Source organism: Capra hircus, chromosome 10, assembly GCF_001704415.2.
Source record: "Capra hircus breed San Clemente chromosome 10, ASM170441v1, whole genome shotgun sequence".
Classification (NCBI taxonomy): Eukaryota; Metazoa; Chordata; class Mammalia; order Artiodactyla; family Bovidae; genus Capra; species Capra hircus.
In genome coordinates, this window is record NC_030817.1 from 34,168,316 (window position 1) to 34,190,186 (window position 21,871).

General features: G+C 38.2%; 1 protein-coding gene across 1 annotated transcript in view; it reads right to left on the reverse strand.

Moving 5' to 3' along the window:
* The window catches only part of TMEM260 (transmembrane protein 260), a 70,871-nt gene continuing 51,870 nt past the window's right edge, over positions 2,871-21,871 (reverse strand). Inside the window, 6 exon segments of the mRNA XM_018054102.1 lie at positions 2,871-5,200; positions 9,084-9,174; positions 10,665-10,718; positions 12,457-12,633; positions 17,579-17,727; positions 20,814-20,985. Of these exon segments, the coding sequence (XP_017909591.1) occupies positions 4,946-5,200; positions 9,084-9,174; positions 10,665-10,718; positions 12,457-12,633; positions 17,579-17,727; positions 20,814-20,985 (898 nt within the window). The 3' untranslated portion in view covers positions 2,871-4,945.

The window sequence follows — 21,871 nt, forward strand, 5'->3', positions numbered from 1 at the left end:
TGAAACTGTGTCTCCTGTATTGCAGGCAGATTCCTTACCACGGAGCCACGAGGGAAGCCCCTTTAGTCACACATACTTACGCATGTAAGTGACAACCACAGGTATTAAGGGTATTTCCAATGGTTCAACCATTAGGGAATATTTTATTTATATGCGAAAAGCTCCAAAAAGATTTTCTTTAAAAGGTTACATTATTTTAAAACACTCCTTAAACATTTATTTATTTGGCCGTGTTGGGTCACAGTTGCGACACTCAAGATCTTCCGCTCTGTCATGTCAGCTTCTCTAGGTGTGGCACCTGGGCTAAGCTGTCCTGCAGCATGTGGGAATCTTAGTTCCTCCACCAGGGACTGAACTTGCATCCCCTGCATTGGAAAGTGGATTCTTAACCACTAGACTACCAGGGAAGTCCCCAAATAACTCCATTTCAGATAACATTTCTAAAATAGAAGATGGTGATGGTTTGCATATTTTAAAAAAGGACAATCTCCATTTATTAGTTTATCATATATAGTATATAAAGAACTTGCCAATATAAGAATTATACCTCATCTATTCTTACCATTTCATACTACTTATAACGAATTCTAAACAACATTCTGAATGGGTTAAAACTTAGACATGGCTTATTTCTATTTATCTTTTATTAGACCTTTAACATAAACCTCATCTAATGGCACCAAAAAGACCTGTGACTACTTGGGTGCTCTGTGAAATTGGAGCACGTGGATGGCAGCATGGTCCATTTATTTGCCTTTGTGTTCGATCTCTATTTTGAAACTTTCCTAATCTTATCAACTTAAAAAAAAAATCATCACATTATCTGTACTATTGAAAATTAACCCTCACCAATAACACTTGGGATTGGTGGAAGAGATCCAGATAATTCCATTTACAGGGCAACAATTTCAGGCCCTATGTTTACAGTTTTGGAACCTCTACCTGTCTTTCCCCACCATCTTTTTTTTTGTTGCAATATGATATAAGCTAATCTTTCCAGTATATGCAAATATATATTACATTGTTGAAGAGCAATCAGAATTTTTTCTTCAGAAAAATCCCTTTCTCAAGATATATTCCTATTAGTTTACTTTCCAATATCCAGGTGAGCACATCGTGCTATTCCTGAGGCTTCTTCTATATCGTCCACGCTGATCCAAATCAAACAGACCTTTAGAGAGCACTGACAATGACGTCTTCATTGAATATGATCGCTGCTAGGCTTCAGCTCCCTGTTTGCTCTGTAAGGCTGTGCCAAGATCTTGGCCTTTAGATGTTCCCAGAATCCCTGGAAACATTAGTTACTTGTTTGGAAGTGTAAGTCTTAGGATGGGCTTGCATCCACAACAAGATATGAGGATGAACAAAGCAGTGTGAATCTCCTACTGGGTTAGAATTTCTTTACCGTTTTACCATAGGGCTCGGAGCCAGTTAGAAGAACGGAATTTTAAGTATTACTCCTCACTGGTGCTTTCACAAAATATACCAGAATTAAAACAGAATAAAAGGATTTGCTTTAATAGGATCCATTTTTTTCAATCTTTGATGTTAACTTTTTTCGTAAATATTAAAAGTATTAATATTTCTAAATTCTGAAAGATATTGATGGGAACTCTGAAAAATGACTCACATTGTTTAACTTTCAAAATATGAATTTAAAAAACTACTCTTCATATCCTAGTCTGATGTCTTAAAGAAATCAGCAGGGTATCATACAATAATCCTAATACTCAAAAAGAGCTTTATTTAAGTATCATAATGGGTATAAACATCCTGGTTCTATCATTAGAAAGTACTAAGAATGCAGGCAGAAATAACATTTCGCTTCTATTAGAAGACTCCAAAATAGGACACAAGTCATTGATTCCCTTCTATTTTGGCTACATTTTGAATCACAGAACAAAGGCATTAAAAAAAAAAAAAAAGGATCCTTTGGAAAAACAAAGAGGAAAGTCAACAGCAAGAAGCAAGTATATCTCCGATCAGCGGGAAAAGGGCTGGGGAGGTTTGTTAGGGAGCACGGAAGCCACTACCCCCTTCTCCACTGGCCCTCTGGTGTGTGCCAGCCTTAGTGCTGGGCATGAGGGCACTGCAGCCTGTGGAGAGGCAGACAGTGCTTCTGGCTCCAGCTTGCTCCTTAGGCCAAAGTCCAGGCAGAAGTTGGCCTTGTGGGGTTCCTGTCATACTGCCAACCCACGGCACTCTAGGGACACTGCTAGGGGAATGCTGGCCAAATCCTGCATGAGCAGTCACCTCCTTCACATTCTCTTCCATGTCAGGGGTTAGACTGAAGGAAACCCCTTCTGTCAGATTTTATGGTGTTTGTGCACTAGCCCAGGAGAAGGAAGGGAAAGAAAAGAAAGCAAATGGTTTAACTTCACAAAACAGAAAGGAAAGAATTCTTCAAAGTAGTTGATCTTGGAATGAAGCCCAACATCCCCAAATCTCAGCTCAGTTTGCTCTTTTTCCATTCACTGCTGGTTTTTAGAAATTCAAATAATTATGACCCCATCTACAGTGGGCCATCGTATCACTGCTTTCTCAAAGAGAGTGGTCCAAAGTCACTGTTGCACAAATACAGAATAATCTATGTACCATCTGACAACAGTCAATATACAAAGCATATTCAGATGTATATGAGGAATCATACCATAGACAGACATTTAAAATGCAGATATTTTTTAAAAAGAGGCCTTCATTTGCCATACTTAGGGCCATAAGTAGGAAATATTACTCTAAAACAAGATGTGTAGATAGATGCTAAAATGAATATTTACATATCATTCCCTATACAGAATATACATTTCAAAACTCAACATGATCATCTCACACACACACAGTGTCTCTTCTGAAAAAATAAAGACAGTGCATTTCCAGGGAATGAGTATATGAATTTTATTGCACTGTTTAAAAAGAAAAGTAGAAATCATAATCTTACATAATTCTTTCAAATGGATCAACTGAGACAATTTCTCAATGCTTCCTTAAATTTTTACACCACACTGAACTCCAACAGGTTTTTTGTTTTAAGGTAAACCAGGTTTTTGGTTCTTCCCTGTGGAGAAGTTACTTTCAAGTCAGTGAAAGTTCTTGGCCCATGATTAAAAGTCTTTGCCAATTAGTACTCAACAACTTCAATTCATTTTTTTCTGGTTCAAGATGAGTAGGAGCCTAATAAGGCTGTGATAAAAGGGCAAAAGGCACTGAGAGCCAAAAGCGGATTAATGAGCTCCTCCATTTATTTGTCTTCCTAACAGCTGAACTGTTACAACTATTGACACTCTTCAAAAGGTTCCGCTCTGAACCCTGTCCAGGCACTGCAGGCTCCGATGGACATCTTCAAATCCAGAGAATGGAGGGGCAAGGGCTTCCCCTGTGTGGTGCCAAAACCAACAAAGCCCCATGGATCAGGTAATGAAACTTCAGCTTTTCCCCCTTTGAGATTTATTTACTGGCAGCTGACAAGGGGCAAATTCAGCTCGAATTGTGCAGTCAAGGCCCTGTCAAGCTTTTAGAGGCACCCTTGTCTTGAAGCACCTTCATGACTGGCATTTCACTCAAAAGCCCTCGGCACTGGTCCTTAACAGCTTATGACATCACAAAGGACACTCCAGACAGATGCCTACATGGCATCCTGCAGCATTTTAAAAGAGAATTAGTGGTTTTAATTATGGTCGTAGTATGAAAGGGAACCATGCAAGCTCCACAGGAGACCTTTGATCAGACCCTTTCGCTAGTACAATGCCACGGAACTGTGACTATTCCTGGTAAGGGGCCTTTTCTTGCTGAATGACTCACCAGTGATCTTTGAATGCAGACAAGCTTCTAGCCCTCCCTCTTCATTAGTGAGCATTTCTATACAGGGGCCTATATAGTGCTTGGAGTTTAGGAGCTATACAATTGGGGGGAAAAGAATCCCTACAGATTCAGGCCTCTACTTAGGAAGTGCTGAAGGACTCTGAGTGACTTTATTCATTAAAACAGGTTGCTATTAATTAACTGTCATAATAAAATAAAGAACTATTATTTGCATTTCTTACTATGTTCTCTTTAGTAATATGTATAAAAGATGCTTGTAACAGAAATGAATTTATTGAGCCACTTCCCCACACCCCTGAACACCCCCTGCCCCGCTTTTTGGCAGCAGGAAGCCTCCTAATTATTGGGTACAGATTTATGAGCCCAAATAGAAGTAAAACATGAATATAAAATTAATTAAGGAAAGACAAAATCCTTTTTACTTTCCAGTTTAAGCAACTGGAAAAAAAAAAAAGCAAACAACAATTAGCTTACTTTTTTAGTGATTTCAGAGAATGATCGAACACAATAAAACTGTAACTTTTTTCCAAAATATCATCTGGTTGGTATTTAGTTTGAAGTGTGAGATTATGTAACAACTACAGCTACTCAAAAAAAATAAGAAAGAAAGAAAACCAATGCCCCCCCCATCCCCCGTACCCCAAACAGTACTCTAGCTTGAAGTGTAACAAGATTCATTAAAAAAAAAAATAATAATTTCATTTCTGGGAGCCAGAGAATGTCTTTGGTCTGGTATTAACATTTTAAGAATTTAATTTTAATACCAATCCCAATAAGCAGGTCCCTTAAGATTCATGGTTGATATTTTAAGTATATGAAAATAGTTCATTCTCTTCTAGAATTTAATCAAGCAAGTCATTTGATGAAAGGTTGTGGAAGTAGGAAGATTTTTCAAAATATTCTCACTGAAATGCTAATTCAGTAACACAGGCTAAATAGAATTTGTGGAAATAGCACATCTCAGTTTCTAACTCTGCCGTAAAACAGTACCATGACACCATGTTACTTATATCTGGGAGATGACCTAGTCTTCCATTCTTTAATGGCATTTCTTTTCTTAGAGGAAAGCGTCTGGACTTGGGAATTTTGGAAGCTGAAAGCCGAGCCAGTTTTTCAGTTTGCTGTCTCAGCCATTTTTCATATTTCTCAGACTTTGTAGTTCCTTTCTTAGGTGCTTTAGAGCAACTGAAATATCGGCCAGCTGGGGATCATTCTGGGCCTTGCGAGTGTAGAGACGGAAGTGTCTGATGGTTTCAGATAACAAGACTTCAGGGTCTGCACTTCTTTCCTGAAGGCGCAGCATCCGTTCACAGGAGATGGCGTAGTTCTTGTGCCAATTCACCGGGTGTTCCTTTCGTAAATAGACAATCTCTTTATAAAGCTGGAAGACAGCAAAAACATTGGCATTCCATTGTTATCCCTTGACTTTTTTAAAAAGAATAGAAAACACAGAGGAATTAATAACACAAGGGAAAAAATAATGCAAGCAGCCTGTAGTAAAAATCTAATCATTGCTAGGCCATGCAGAAAATGCAAGGATGACACTGTAATTATTACAGTAGCAGGAGGCAAATGCACTTCATATAAAACTGTTTCTGGGGGTTTTGTGGATGTTGCGGAGGAAACTTAAGACACACTATGTCAGGACAGAATGCTTTTCCTCCATAAAGATGTTCTGGGAAAGGGATTTGGTTCTAATTCATGGAAAGCTATTTATGCAACAGGCAGAAAGGTTGAAACTCTAAATTTAGCTACTGAAGAAAAAAAAAGTAACTTTCTTTAGAAAACTGCATGGAAAAAGAACTTGAAGAAATTTAAATTTTGTCCCTCATTTTACATAAAATTCTCTCTACATTATAAACAACAGTATTAACAATAGCAGCAAGAGAAAACGTCTAACAAATCCAGCATCCAACAGGCTGGGCATAATATAATTTAAGAGACATCCTTAAAGTGAGATGTTGAAAATCTCCACAGTGTCCTAAAATAACAATTTTCATAGTTAAAACTCTGCCCGCAGGAATTCAGAATTTTGTTTTTCAATATCAGAGATAGTGTTGATTGGATAGAATTAGAATCTTTAATATTGCGTTTTCTAGAGGAAAAAGATAAAAATTTAACAAATAAACCAAAAAAGTAGATGCAAATCTACAAAACAATATTCTGCTTGCTTATTGGGGACTTTCACAGCCTTCTTGGGGATTATCAAATTGAAGTCAAATCCACAGGCACTTGAGTTAACCGGTAGCTCCCGCCATGAGAGCACAGGACAAGTAATGATGCTTTCTCCAGGGACAAAGGCTTTTTGAATTAGAACTATGCTTACTACATCATTCAGTTGAAAGGGACCCAATTATATTATCTATTTCCCCAACTCCTACTCTAGAGTAGACAAATGCATACCCAATCTTTTTCAAAACAACATCCCCATGAAAAGTTCCCCAATCTGTATTTTTTATGTCATTTTGATATTTAATAACCCTTAGTCCTGAAGCTGCCTTTTAAAGCTCTTTTCCCCTTGCCTTCACTCCATAAAATAGGAAAGAGTCACCTCGTACTTTTCATAGACTTCAAAGCTATTAAGTCAGCATTTTATTTTCTAGGTAAAATGTTCAAAGCTTCTCTACTTTTTCTCATAGGCTTTTTTATTTTCCCTATCTGCTGCTCCTCTTCTTGAGCCTCCTTCCAATGAGGGACATGCATAAAATGCATGGCGGGCTGCCCTGCACAAAGTCAGTGCTCAAGAACTGCTCAGGTTCTTTTCTTAGCCGTTTTCAAAATCCTGATTAGATTTTGGAGTGCAAGATGGATGCCAGTAGCTCAGTAAGCACTTTCCAATGGCTCAAGAGAATAAAAGGCTCCTTCGTGACCTCCCTGCTACGTCTTTGGACATCAGAACAGCCACACTACCCTTTTCTAAAACATTCTGATCCTGATGTCTTATCAGCTCATTCTGGATGGCCAATTAGTCACCTGTGCTGTATCTTAAGAAGCTGCATCTTACCATTTTTCATCATGTGAGAATTGTATTTCCTCCTCTAAGCGTGAATTTTTGTGACATTAAGTTTAGTGGAGCTTAGTCTAGTTTGGGGGGACATCTTCAGTGTATCAACTGTATTCCTAAAGATAACAGATCATTCTTGCTTTCCCAGTACACCTGAACTTAATGTTCTGGATAACTATTGAGCAGGACAATGTAAATAATAACAAAAATATCTTCTATACCTAATAAGAATGTTCTCGAAAAACCTGTACAAGGAGGTGATTTGTGTTGACCCATCAAGTATTTGAGCTGCTTTGTCTTGCAAATGATGTCACACACCTGGAGACATACGTGAAGGAGATACCTATAGACTATGCTATAGACTTGTGTTCACTGAACAGAGTAATGCCTGCAGGCCCAAAGGGACAATAAATCCATGAATTGGCTTTAGTGGTGGCCTAAAGACTGACCATGGAACGGATCACTGATGAGAACATAAAATATTACTAAGTCTCGGACTCCTCCCAACTAAATACAACTTGTTTTTCACAGAATCACAGGGTATTAGAGATGAAATGGATCTGACGTGGCCAGGATGTGAGAGATAATCTATAAAGTTTATAATCCACTTTTTTTTTTTGGAAAGAAAAAATAGAAAGGTTAATTGGCCCACAGTTAACAATGAATGGTGGAGCAGGCCTTGAACCGGGACTCCCTGACTGCCAGTCAGAACTCCAGAACACTGCTTCCTGTATCTAGTCCCTGGCTGTCCTTGATGGGCACCTCAGAGGTGTGTACCTTTATCCCTGTGGTCTCCTGCACCACATGTGTCTGGCTGGCTTCCTCTGATCTTTCAAGATGACACTGCAGTGACACCTCCTCTGGCAGCTTTCCCTCCTTCCATGCCACCTCTCCCCTGGAGGCTGTGCTCATATGCCTCTCTCTGTCCTGGCACCTCTGCACACCTCCTGAATCTCTCACTACTAGCTGAGGACTTTATCTTCTATCTCCCTCTCTGGCATGTGCCCATTTGACAGCAGGGCCAATGCCTGATCATCTCCATCACAGTATTTGGTACAGACTGGGTGCTCCATAAATGCTCTGTGAGTAAATGCATACATGAGTAAACCATGGGCCAATAAGCACACAATTGAGGAGTGAAATCTGTCACACTAATTGGTCACCATGCTATTTTGACTCAGTCCCAAACAAACGCCCTGGCTGAGCAGATCCACAGCAGCCCAGAAACAACCACTTGCTTAGACATACAGCTCCTGGGCTCTGTTCTCATTGGCTTTTCCCAGGAGGTCTGTTTCCTATACTGCAGGCTCCAAGACTATCTCAGAAGGTGGGGAAGAGTCCAGTGCTATAAATCACAGAAAAGCAGGGCCTTGTTAACACAGTGCTACAGCAAAGCAAGCCTCTGGTCTGTACTCTCGTTCCCATCACAGAGGACCAGCTAAGCAAGAGCCTTAGCATGGCTGGATGTGAAGGCTGTCTGGCTTCCTGGGGTTATTCTCCACGACCCTTTATCGCTCTCATGAAATCTCAACCAGCCATGGTCCAATCGTTTCAAGTGTTGCCAGGGTCATGACTTTTGTATAGAGGGCGACCCATCAGAACTGCTTTTTAAGAAAATAAAGCCATTGTATTAGTTTCCTATTACTGTTGTAACAAATCACCACAAATGTAGCGGTTAAAACATAGCAGTTAAAACAATATAAATGTATTATCATATATTTTTAGAGGATCTAGAATCTGTTTGGTTTTTTTTTGCCTTTCCTAGCTTTCAGAGGCTGCCTGCACTTCCTAACTTGTGGCCCCTTCCTCCATCTTTCAGGCCAGCTACCTGGCAATCTTCAAATCTCTTTCTGACCTCTGCTTGCAATGCCATGTCTCCTTCTCTGACTCTGACCTTCCTACCTCCTTCTTCTAGGGACCCCTGTGATTACATTAGGCCCACCTGGATAATCTAGGATAATCTCCCCACCTCAGGATCCTTAATCACATCTGCAACGTGCCCTTTGCCATGTAAGGCCACATATTCACAAGTTCTGGAGATGAGGACATGGACTTCTTACATTATTTTGTCAACCACGGTCATTTACTTTGAATATTATTTGAGAGACACATGATTCTTTTTCCATTTGTATTGTTTTAGAATGCCAAATAAAGCTGGAAACAAAAAAGTAAAAACTCTGTGATACACTCTCTTTACATCCCAAACAGTCACCACTACCCTCCCACCAAATGTATTTATATATATAAAAGTGCAACATACGTTATAGGCGTGAGTGTAGAGTTGAGCTTTCACATTTGAAGGCAAACTTGCACTTTCTGCCAGGTTGAAGATGAAGAACGGTGTTTTCATCCTGGGAGTAGGAGGGTGTTCGCGTCAATTTCACATTCAAAACTAAATCAGCCAGACTTTTCCGTTGATGAGGATCATACAGAATCCTTTATTATACTCTTTTCACTTCTTTCATACTCACAGAAGTTTACTCTGAACCAACAGTAACCCTCCCCCCAACCCCAAGACACTGCATTCTGTTCATCATCACTATTGTGCATCACCTTCCCTCCAGATCTTCACTGTGCAAGAGCAGCTGGGAACGGGGCCGCGGGGCTGGGGGTGGCGGGGAGACTTGCTGAGTCTGTCAGCACATCCCTGAAGATACCCATCACGACGGCTCATGCCGTGTGTGACCAGTTCTTCAGAGGTGGCTGGACTCTTTGACCACATGAACTCATCCAAATTGTATTCAGCACACCAATTAAATCAATACCTGCCCGAATAATGACCTGCTTTCTTCCTTTATGTGATTTCTCCCCCAGCTTTCCCACACTGTCACACTGAAGAATCATGCAAACATTTGGTATATCTTTGATTAGTCCCTCAAAGCAAGCGTTTGTTCTTATAACAAATTTTCTGACATTTCCAATGTCAGAAATGCAATTTTCTGACATTTCCAAAATACTACTACAAAGACTATCTTTTTTGTAATTGTTATTTTGTCAAGAACCATATTCCCTGACAATTAAAACAAAAACCCTCTTTAAATGTATTACACCCTAACTCAATTCCTGGTGCACTCAGCCCCTGGCCCAGAGTGGGCATCAATCCATTTTTCCTGGAGGAAGTACTTCATACTTGGTACCCCTGTCTGCATCACTTAGGCCTTTTACATTTTAGGCCAAAGTCTGTTAGTGTTAGATATTTTGAATATTTTAAAATAATGGCAGGAACACAGAGAGACAAGAGCATCACTGTGAAGTGCTCATTTCACATAGGAACAGGGAAGTCCAGCATCTAGCACATGAACAGTCAAACCTCTTGGAATATGTCTGTCTACTCCACTGACAACAGGAACTGTGTCATATTCCTACGTGTAGCCAACAAGCCTGGCATGGTGCCTGGTCTCTAGGAAGTTTTCAATAAGTGCTTAAATAACTAGCTAGCACATTACACATGGGTCAGGGCGGTAACTATCAATTTCTCCTCAATCAATTACACTGACTTTGGTTCAGTGGAGGCAGGAGAGCACAGGAGTGAATGTTCCAGTCAGAGAAATGGGAATTTTGGACTCTATTGGTAGAGCTATGTGGCCTTGGACAAGTAACCTCTCTGCTTTCAGTTTGTTCTTTGTGTAAAATGGGGTAAGATTGACTTCTTCACAGGTTATTGTATGGATGAAATGAGATTATGCCTTAGTAACAATTAGTACAATGCCCCAAACAAAATAATTGCTCACAAATATTACTTTTATTGTCACCATGCCCCCCTGCTCCCCAAATGAAAAGCGCCACAAGCTACTTCTACTACATTAAAAATAAACTGTAAACCGAAAGCATAATTAGTCACCTTGCTTGCCACATCTCTTCATTGGCCACAGATTCCCAGGAAGAAGGATCAAACCTGTAGTTAGAAGAAAATGGTAACATTTTCCTGCCAGTTATCTTTATTGTTATGGACATGTAATTTTTCTTTTATAATCTTACAAGGCAAATAAAATATGTTGCATCTTGAAGTACGGATAGAAACCAAAATAACAAACTTATTCCCCTAGAAATATTTGATGGTTAGGAATTTGAGGTTTTGGTAAATGTATTCTTAATCTGCATAGTGAGCCCCACTGCCTCACAGGAGCACACGAAAGCTCAGTGGGAAGAGGCTGGAGGCTTCCCGAGATCTGTCAGGTGGGCAGTGGGGTGGGGGTGAGGCCTGGGTCCCTCTGTGGGCACAGCTGAAAGCCATAGAGCTGTGAGGAGAGGGGACTCCTGGCTTTGATAAATCGTTGTTGGAGCTAGGATACTGCTCAAAGAGCACTGGCTAAACCATTCACTGATTTTTTTCCCACTTAATTAAAATTTCTCTTAGCATGTGTCTACTTTGATAAAATGGAGGCAGTGAGTGATGCTGTGTACCTGTACTGTATCAGCTGTTGGGAGAACAGGGGATTTTCCAGCTTTTCCTCACAATGATCACAGAGTACTTTGATACACAACTACTTATCCAGCTCTGGCTGGAGCACAGCAGCGGGGTCTGTTTGCTCACATTGACTCAGAAAACTTTGGCAGTATTTGTTCATTTGATTTTGAGGGTTGCTCTTGAATTACAGGCTTCCCTGATAGCTCAGTTGGTAAAGAATCTGCCTGCAATGCAGGGGACCCCAGTTTGATTCCTGAGTCAGGAAGATCCTCTGGAGAAGGGAAAGGCTACCCACTCCAGTAGTCTTGGGCTTCCCTTGTGGCTCAGCTGGCAAAGAATCTGCCTGCAATGCAGGAGACCTGGGTTCGATCCTCGAGTTGGGAAGATTCTCTGGAGAAGGGAACGCTTACCCACTTGAATTATAAGCAGTAATGATCTAATCTTTGCATAATTCATAATTTAATTTTAAAAATGGGCAATAGAGAGCCTATCTTCAGATGGTGACTCATTTTCCATATGGGAGAGAGTCAACTATAGGTAGAGATGCTTCCAGGAAGACTAATCAAAACAACAGAACGAGGCTAACGCCAAACAGTTGTGAAGAAAAAGTTACTTAAATCCCAGTCTTCCTACAGAGAAGTGATCCGCCATTCTTTTTTTTTTTTCTTTTCTTGTTTTGGCCACACCATGTGGCATGTGGGATCTTAGTTCTCTGACCAGGGATGGAACCCGAGCCATTTGCTATGGAAGTGGGGAGTCTTAACCACTGGACCACCAGGGAGGTCCCTGATCAGCCATTCTTAAAGAAGAAAAAAAAAAAAAGTGACAAGTTTATGTGGGTGGGGACTATTAGGGACAACAGAGTGAGCTTTAAAGCTCTGCTTCAGTTCATGAATCTCTCCCACTTTTAGGGTCTAAGATACAGGATGATGGACCATGTAGCATTACAAGAGCTGGATGTGGATGGTGGCACATATCTAACTACATGGTGCCCGCTGAACCATCACTGCCTTTCCTCCACCTCTCCACTGTTCTTCAAGCCTGAGCACAAGAAATATATGCTCTCCTTCTCTATCACGATACTCTGTGGGCAGCAAATAGCAATAATAACTACTAATAAAAAACAAAAAAAAATCAAAAAAATTAAAAGGCATTTCAAAATTTAGTAAGTGTTTTAGGCAAACAAAACAGCTACACACTGATGGGGAACAACTGCCCTCCATACCTTCCATAGTCTTCAGTCCAGTTATAAATATTTCTCGTAAGTTTAATCCACTCCTCAGGGTTGAATACAATCTCTGAAGAAACTAATTTGTCACAAGAACCCCATGGCCAAAGTGAATAATTCTTTTTCCAGGTTGGGTCGCCTTCGTGAATTCCTATGCAAACAAATGTTTCTTTTCTATTGAAGACAGAAAAATATGTATTATCAGCTTAAAGTTCTAAAGGCCAAATACATATAACTCAGGAAGGGTCATTTTTGACTCTAAACCTCAGTTACCAATAAACCATTTGTGAACACTTTGGTTTCTTTAAATCTCTGCCAACAGGTTGCTTTAAATTTATATTAGTGGGGAAAAAAGCTGTCTGGGGATTGAAGGGAAGCACACAGACATAAATAATAAAACCTACCTGTTTGTGACATGGTAAGAAATCAGTTGGGGACAAACACAAGGAAAGAGTCTGTGGTTCTGTCTCATGTGTAAATATACATATTTGCTACCTTCTAAATTTTATAGGTGGAAACATGTCTTCATATTAGTAGTACTACTAATACTAGTAGTAGTCTTTCTGTCCTCCAATTTCCATTGCATTTTACTTTTAATCTCTTTTAGCATTATTTTATTGAACCTACTGTTTTCATTTACAAATCCTTCTGAGTAGCCCAGAAGCATCCTGAGGATAGGCGCTTTATCTCTAAATTAATTCTGAAATCTAAACATGGAAAAACTATCTGAAGATTCTGAACAGTAAATGTAGAAAGAAGACTGAGGGAAGAAAGCAGAACTCTGCTGCTGATGCTGCTGCTAAGTCGCTTCAGTCTTGTCCGACTCTGTGCGACCCCAGAGATGGCGGCCCACCAGGCTCCCCGTCCCTGGGATTCTCCAGGCAAGAACACTGGAGTGGGTTGCCACTGCCTTCTCCAATGCATGAAAGTGAAAAGTGAAAGTGAAGTCACTCAGTTGTGTCCGACTCTTCCCGACCCCATAGACTGCAGCCCACCAGGCTCCTCCGCCCATGGGATTTTCCAGGCAAGAGGACTGGAGTGGGTTGCTATTGCCTTCTCCGAAAGAAGAATTCTGAGTTCCACCAAATCTGTGGTGAGTTTACTCCTTTTCATCTTCCAGGATTACCTGGCCTGAACTCAAAGGAAGCCTGAAACCCAAAATACATACCAAGTGAGAACAAAAAGATCTCAAGAGAAGCCTTCCCCTCTCTTTTTTCCCGAGTCCAAGGAGCAGGAACAGGAAATTGTACGGATTAGAAGAACAGAGGAAATCCCCAGAACTTTTTCCCTTGTCTCCTTCCCTGGGCACCAGGCAACACTGCGTCAGCAGCAGAAGCAGCAGCACGGGGGCAGCTGGGCAGGCTCCTGTAACTCTGTGGAAGTGGACACTTCTCGCTAACCAGAGGAGCTGTGGTTCCAAGAACTGGGAGCAAACTCCCATTACTCCTCCACTGGATGGGCTTCATGTAATTTTAGAAAGACAGAATGTGTGTCAATGAGCTTGAAGCTAGATCAGGAGAAACTGTATAATTTAAACAAAGAGGAAAAAATATTGAAAGTATAGAGTCTTCGGTACCTGTGGAACAATATCAAAAGGTCTAACACTGGAGTCATCAGAATGCCAGGAGAAGAGAAAAAAGGTGGAGCAGGAAAAGTACTTCAAGAAATAACATCAGAAAACTTCCAACTTTTGTGAAAGACATAATCTTTCAGATTCACGAAACTTAGTAAATCCCAAGCAGGTTAAACTCAAAGAAATTCATGCCCAGATACATCATAATCAAATTGCTTAAAATTAAAGACAAAAATTCTTGAAAGCAGTCAGAAAAAAATAACACATTTCACACAAGAGAAACAATGATTTGAATAACTGCAGATTTCTCAACAGAAGCCATGCATGGCAAGAGGATATAAAATAACACTGTTAAAGTGGTGAGAGAAACAAAAGAACTATCCAACCCAGAATTCCATATCCAGAAATATCCTTCAAAAATGAAGGTGAAATAAAGACATTTTTGGGTAAAGAAAGACTAAGAGAATTCACTGCTAACAGTCTTTCTCTGAAAGAAATGCTAAAGGACTAACTTCAGAAGGGAGAAAAATGATACAAGTTGGAAAGCTGGAACACCAGGATTGAAGGAAGAGCAACAGATCTGGTAAATATCTGAACAAATATCTAAGACTACTTTTTCTCTTAAATTAAAAAACATATGTTGAAAACAAAAATTATCATATGTCTAATATAACATGTTTGACAACACAATCAAAAGTGGAGTAAAGGAACTAACATGCCACTAAGATTTCTACAGTTCACTTGAAGTAGTAAATTGGTTTAGTCACTAAGTGATATCCGACTCTTGTGACCCACGGATTATAGCCCACCAGGCTCTCTGTCCATGGGATTTTCCAGGCAAGAGTACTGGAGTGGTTTGTCATTTCCTTTTCCAAAAGTAGTAAATAGATTGTGAAAGTTAAATATGTCTGTATACTGTAATTCTAAGAGCAACCACTGAAAAAATTTACCAAGAGACACCGTAACATGGAATGCTAAAAAAAATCAAATTCCCAAAAGAAAGCAGGAAGGGAAACAGTAGAATGAGAAACAGAAGAACAAACAGAAAACAAATAATAAAATGATAGCTGTACATCTAAAACATGTCAATATTTACATTAAATGCAAATATTCTGGATATAAATGAAATGATAGACAAATTGTCAGAATGGATAATAAAACAAGAGTCAAATATGTGCTATCTACAAGAAACCCACTTTAAACATGACATAGGTGGCTAAAAGCAAAAGGAAAAAAAAAAAGATATGCCATGAAAACACTAATCAAATTAAAACCAGTAAAAAACCCCAGAAGTATTTTTTTTTTTTGGTAAATATAGAAAAAGGTACAAAGGCAATTAAATGAAGAAAGAATAAATGTTTTCAACATGATATTAGGACAAAATAACATTCATAGGCAAAAATATCTTTGTTCTAAGCAACCCCCTTGCAAAAATTAACTCAAAATTGATTTTTGATCTGAAATATAAAACATAAAACTGTAAAACTCTTAGAAGAAAACACGAGATAATCTTTGTGACCTGGCATTAGGCAAGAGTTGTTTGACCAGAGATTAAAAAGTATGATTCATAAAAGAGAATAAGATAATTGGATTTCATCAAAATAAAAAAAAATTACCTGCAAAAGACACTCTGAAAAGAACAAAAAGACTGGCAGAAAATATCACATATTTAATAAAAGATTTGAATCTAGAATATACACAGAACTCTCAAAACTCCATAGTAAGAAAACAAACAATCCAATAAATCCAATAATCCCATTTCTAGGTATGAAAACACATTCATACACAAACCTGTACATGAATGTTTATAGCAGCTCTATTCACAAATAACTGGAAACAGCCCAAATGTCCTTGAATAGATGAATGGATAAACTGCAGTACATCCATACAAAGGAATACTACTCAGTAACAAAAAGGAATAAACTATTGATACACAACAATAACTTGGAAGGATCTCAGAGGCATTTTGCTAAAGTAAGGTATGCTAGTATCAAAAAGTCACATACTTTATGAGTCCATTTATATGACATTCTGGAAAAGGTAAAACTATAGTAACAGGATAGATCTGTGGTTGTGAGGGTTAGCGGTCTGGGGACAGTACAACAAAGGAGCAGAAAAAGGGAGTTTCTGAGGTCGTGGATCTGTTCTGTATCCTAACTGTTCTATCTACTTGGCAAATTCTTTCTTAGTCTTTAAGTCTCCAAATTTCATCCATACCAGTATCATCATGCTTACCAGCTGATACTATAACTTATCTGTTTCACATTTAAGGCATCATTTGACATCTGTCTCAAAGATGGTAACAGCAGGGATCACACCTGTCCATCTGCAGCTAGTACAGGTGTTGGGACATTTTGAATACCCAATATTTATTAAATAAATGCTGAATGAATGCCCCTCAGCAGAATTAATTGCTTCCTCATCCACTGTCCCAGAACATTTGGCTTATACTGTCCATTAAGTCATCCATTTAGTAAACACACATTGAACATTTACTGTGTCTCACACTTTACAAGGCTTTGTTAGTACAGAGCTTACACCATTATGGCCAACTGCATTCATATCTATGTATATATACAACTAGATTGTAGTCTACTTAAATCTGGAACTGAGTCTCACTTTATTGCCTAATACAAATTGGTACATAGTAGGTTCAATTAATGTTTAAGAGGTTCAATTAAATAAACTGCACCAAAAATGCCTATTTGGAGATGTTGTTAATATTTTATTCCAAAATACAACAATTAATTATTACTCTCACAGCACATTTATATCTATTACCTTCATATTACTTCATGAGCCAGAGTAAACTTCAGGCTCTGAACACCAAAGTACCACTTAATTATGTTCTTAGTAAGGGACAGTTTAACTTTGGAATTTACAAAAATTTCTGAAATCCCCTTTATAAAAGGATAGAAATTATGAAATAAGTTTTCTTCTTCAGGCTCTGGACAATCCCAAGTGTTTCACGGACAGGAAAAATATTCAACAGTATACCACTGAAGGAGTTATTTATTCTTGACCTTAACTATGAATAATTTTATGTTCTGAAGTATAGAATTCACAATTCTCATATGTTATCTCAGTCAGCATAACTGTAGGTGTTTTTCTTATTTATAAAAATGCCTTATCCTTTAGAAAAAAATCCTTAAGCTATTTTTATATAGTGATTATTCCCAGAAAACATTTGCATTAAACTTAAAAGGGGGCCATGGTGTTGATCAGGGGGAAACTATAATTGCTTGCGATCTACCTGCAATGATTTCAAGTAGGCAGGCACATCTCCAATTTCTCTGAATTGAACTAAGATCTTATTTGCTATTCTTGCTAATCTGTCTTTATTTTTCTTTTACCCAGAACAATAACATTTATTTTTGCCTGGTATCATTTATGCACAGATATTCCATTTAATTACAAAGATAATCTCACCGGTGACAGGGAAATAGTGTAGAAAATTGGTCTTTTGGATGAAGCACAGCTGCTACATAAACAATTTTAGAAAAGCTTAAGATTTTAGAAAAGCTATTATATGAAAAGAATGCTTACTGTTTATTTACTTCAAGAAAACGATAAAGATTAAATGTGACCATTCCACTAGGTAATATTCCTTCCACAGGATTCCACCGGTTCCCAGGAAACTTGACGCCTGGTAAATGCTTTGCCATCTTGGGTAGATACCACTCATAAGTCATCATCTGCCAGAAAGATAACATGTGATATCATGCTTTTAATATGTTTCTTTAAAAAGAACCAAGTTTATCAAGGATGATGAAAAAGTTACCAAATGCGGAGTTACTCATTAAATATAAACATAATTGAAAAATACATACAAATGCAACCAAGGTATGTGCCACTATTCTTCTAAAAATCTTAGATTTTATGTCTTAAGTTATAATTATCAGCTATCAATAAAATCAGCACCTAGTTTATGACCAGAAGGACCTCCTGTTCTTATACCTAGGGAGTGTACTGAACACTTAGGCATCACTTCCTCTAGGATGCCCTCCCCAGTTTTCACAGCAGAACAAGATGCTCCTGTAGCACTGTGTACCTACCTTGATTATGGCTTCTAGCCTATTGCTCACTAGACTGAGAGCTCCTATAGGAAAGGGACTGTATCTTTTCACCTCATTGCCTCTGCACCTAGCACAATGCCTGGCACAGAATAGTTCCCAAACTATGTTTGCTGAAGCTGAAATGCCTTTTTGATGGCCAGACTAGGCAACCTAGGCAAAATAAAGAGATGTGTCATTACTCTGTTCTTTCATTGATTTATTCAGAAAACAAAAACAAGTAGTGCTTAACCTATAGTGAAGAAGATATAATCCCTGCCCTTGAGAAGTTCAATCATATAACCTAGGTGTCAAAGTTAAAAACCCCTTGGCTAAATAATCTGAATTTATTAATAGCTCCAAATTAATTACATGTCCTTACATATTCTTTTGGTTAAAATAAATCATTAGTATTAAATTTTTTCTTAATTCTATACTTAATATATACTTCATTCTACAATTTTATATGTACAGATTTCATTTTTAAAGAAGACTTCATTAAAGTTTGGATATTATCACTTGAGCAATTATGTTTATGTTTTACCTGTCTCTACAAGTCATTTAACTAGAAGTAATAAATTAATTTTAATCTAAGTATGTAGAGAGTGCTTCCCTGGTGGCTCAGTGGTAAAAAATCCACCTGCAGTGCAGGAGATGTGGGTTTGATCCCTGCATTGGGAAGATCCCCGGGAGAAGGGCATGGCAACCCACTTCAGTATTCTTGCCTGGAGAATTCTATGGACCGAGGAGCCTGGCAGGAAGCAATCCACAGTGCTGAAAAGAATCGGACATGACTTAGCTACTGAACAACAACAACATATTGGAAATACTCAAAAAATACTTATTGAATTAGAGTTTATTTCCCAATAGTTTCAGTATTTGAGAATCAAAAGTCAAAGTTGCTCAGTCATGTCCGACCCTTTGTGACCCCATGGACTATACAGTCCACGGAATTCTCCAGGTCAGAATACTGGAGTGGATTCCCTTCTCCAGGGGATCTTCCCAACCCAGGAATCGAACTGGGGTCTCCTGCATTGTAGGCAGATTTTTTACCAACTGAGCTATGAGGGAAGCCCCTATTTGGGAATAGTAACATTCATTAAATAACCACTTTGTACTAGGACCTTAATGTTTCTCACTCAATTCTCATAATTACCTCATGTGAGAATAATTATTTCTGATACTGTTGATTGCCCACTCAACAGCCAATCCTTCTTTCAACTAACACAATCCTGGTTTTAATCAGGGAGTTACAGTCATTCTCCTTTGCTAGTGAGTAGTTTTTGGAGGAGTCATGTGACCCAATACTGGTTAGTGGGGCCTGAATCGGGTCTGGTGGGGGCATCTGGGGTGCATGTTATTCCCAATACAGAAAGAGAGAGAGAGAGAACTCAGAAGAAGCACTTTGCATGCAATGTTTGGAACCAGGCATCCTTCAATTCAAGAGACCTGCAGAAAAGCTGCCCTAGAACACGGCCATCATGGAACTGCTTTTGTTATCAATCCTAAAAGCTCCTTTCTCCAGACTACTTGTTTTGTGAGATTAAAAATTCCATAGTTTAAGCTACTCTTAGTCAGGGATTTTGTTTCTTACATTCAAAAGCATACTAACTTACTTATCTAATGATTATTTCCATTTTATAGACAGGGAAACAGAAGTTCTGAAAGGAAAACTCTTTAGCCCTAAGTCACACATCCAGGAAGTGAGAGGATAAGGATGTGAATTCAGGTTGAATTAACTTTGAAATCCAAGCTTCTCAAACACAGTACCTGTATTTAAAATCATGGTATACCATATCATTAACAAGTGATCTAGCTTTTGTCAGATTCTAGATCATTACAATCAAGACCAAATGAATCATCAGTGTACATGACATAAATGCAAACTTATAAAAATATGCATGATTTTCAAATTTCCCTATATTTGCAAATCTGTTTAAAGTGTTCTCAAAAATTTTCATTATTTATAAATTGAATGAAATTTATTAAATAAGTATTGTTTTTGCAAAAAATTTTAAAAATCAGTATTGTGCCTATAATTTGCTCAATCAAACTAACAGTACTTTTTTGAGGTTAAGAATTTCTCTTTTCCTGATGACAGTTCTAAAAAGACCAGAGATAGTTTGTTCCCTTTAACTATTTATGGCTTAAACGATAAATCCTATAGTTTAAACATATTTTTTTAGTTCCAGAAGATTGTTTTAAAAGACCTTGAAATTTTCACAAGTCCTTTCCCAACACACTTTTGTTATAAGATCTAAAAAATTTACAAATTCTATAACAGAATTGTGGTTAATAATTTCTATTTTGAGTGAAATGTTTACTTACTTGCAGTATGACTTATTTTATAGTCAGCCTAATTTATTTAATCCCTGGACCAGTGAGCAGCGTTAATTTGAATGGCTGAGCTGACTGGATGTAAAAGAACAGTTTAAAAATAAATTTACAACACAGTATTGTCATGGTCTACCATGTGAACTAGAGACCTAGGATGTTGTTTGAATCTGAGACATATTAATTCTTAAAACACTCTGTTTAAAAAAGAAAGAAGAAACACATGACTTATCCTATTAGTTACAGTAAAGGAAAGAATGTGCTTTATATTTTACCTCAGAGTGATCATGAAAACTGTACCCATGCACTGTTACAAAAAAGAAATAGTTCTTTAAAATACACGTTTTAAAACAATTGCTACTACTGTATTTTAAGTTTATTTCTCACATACTTACTTCCTGATCCACTAATGAAATATCTGGCCTCAGTCCCTCACAATAATGCATGTAACGGAGAGAATTCCCTGGGAGATCTCCTCTGAGTAAGATAATTGCATCACGAGGCATGGAGGATAGAAGGTTCTTTGCAAATTTATCAATCACATAGTTGGTCCTTTGGTCACAAATGCTAAATAAAAGGATTTAAAAATATTAGAATAGCAACACATTGTTTTGGTTTTAATTAAGACTAGGCTTATTCCCCACTCCATTCCTTTCCCATTATACAATCTACACTTAGTGTTTTAAATATTCTAACATATCTTCTAAGAGGACGCATATATTTCAAAGGGAACACTACTAACTGGGGAAAAAAATGTAGAACTAATTGTGCGAGTGAAAAAAAGCAGCGTACTGCTTTACTTCTGGAATTTATAATCATTTCCATAAAAAGGGAACCAGTTAGTACTCAATAATGAGTACGTTACCCCTAAAAACATATCCAATTTCACTAAAAAGAAGTAAGGTTTCTGATTCCACTTGGACTATAAGGTAATTTCATGTTAATTCCATTTGGTTCAAAGGGATTTTCAGAAACACAAAAGGAAATTTGCCAGTTTCTGGCACAAATTTGCACATTTGTCTGACTCTCTTGCATGTAGAGGTTGATCCTTTCTACCACTTCCCTGGATCACTGGCTCTGTGTTCCTCTCTCCCTTCTAGGCTGAAGCTGATTATCACTAGGGGATGAACCCAATGAGAAAGAAGGGAAGGAATAATTTGTTGAGATATTTACTTCTCTTCAGGCATTATTTACTGTTGCCAACAACAGCAGTATAGCTCTTTTCGATGATGAAGTGGACTTTATAACTTCAAAGGAAAAACTGGCATGAATTCTCAGAGCCTTTCACAAAAAAAGAAAACGAATACAAGAGAGAAAAAGCATCAAAAAACTGAACAAGCAATGTCCTTCCTCTTATTATCAGGTCCATTACATGTAATGGTGATAAGAAACACAGCCTAAAGCTGAATGACTGAGTTAGCATCACAAAGCAAATTAATACTTCCAGGAACAA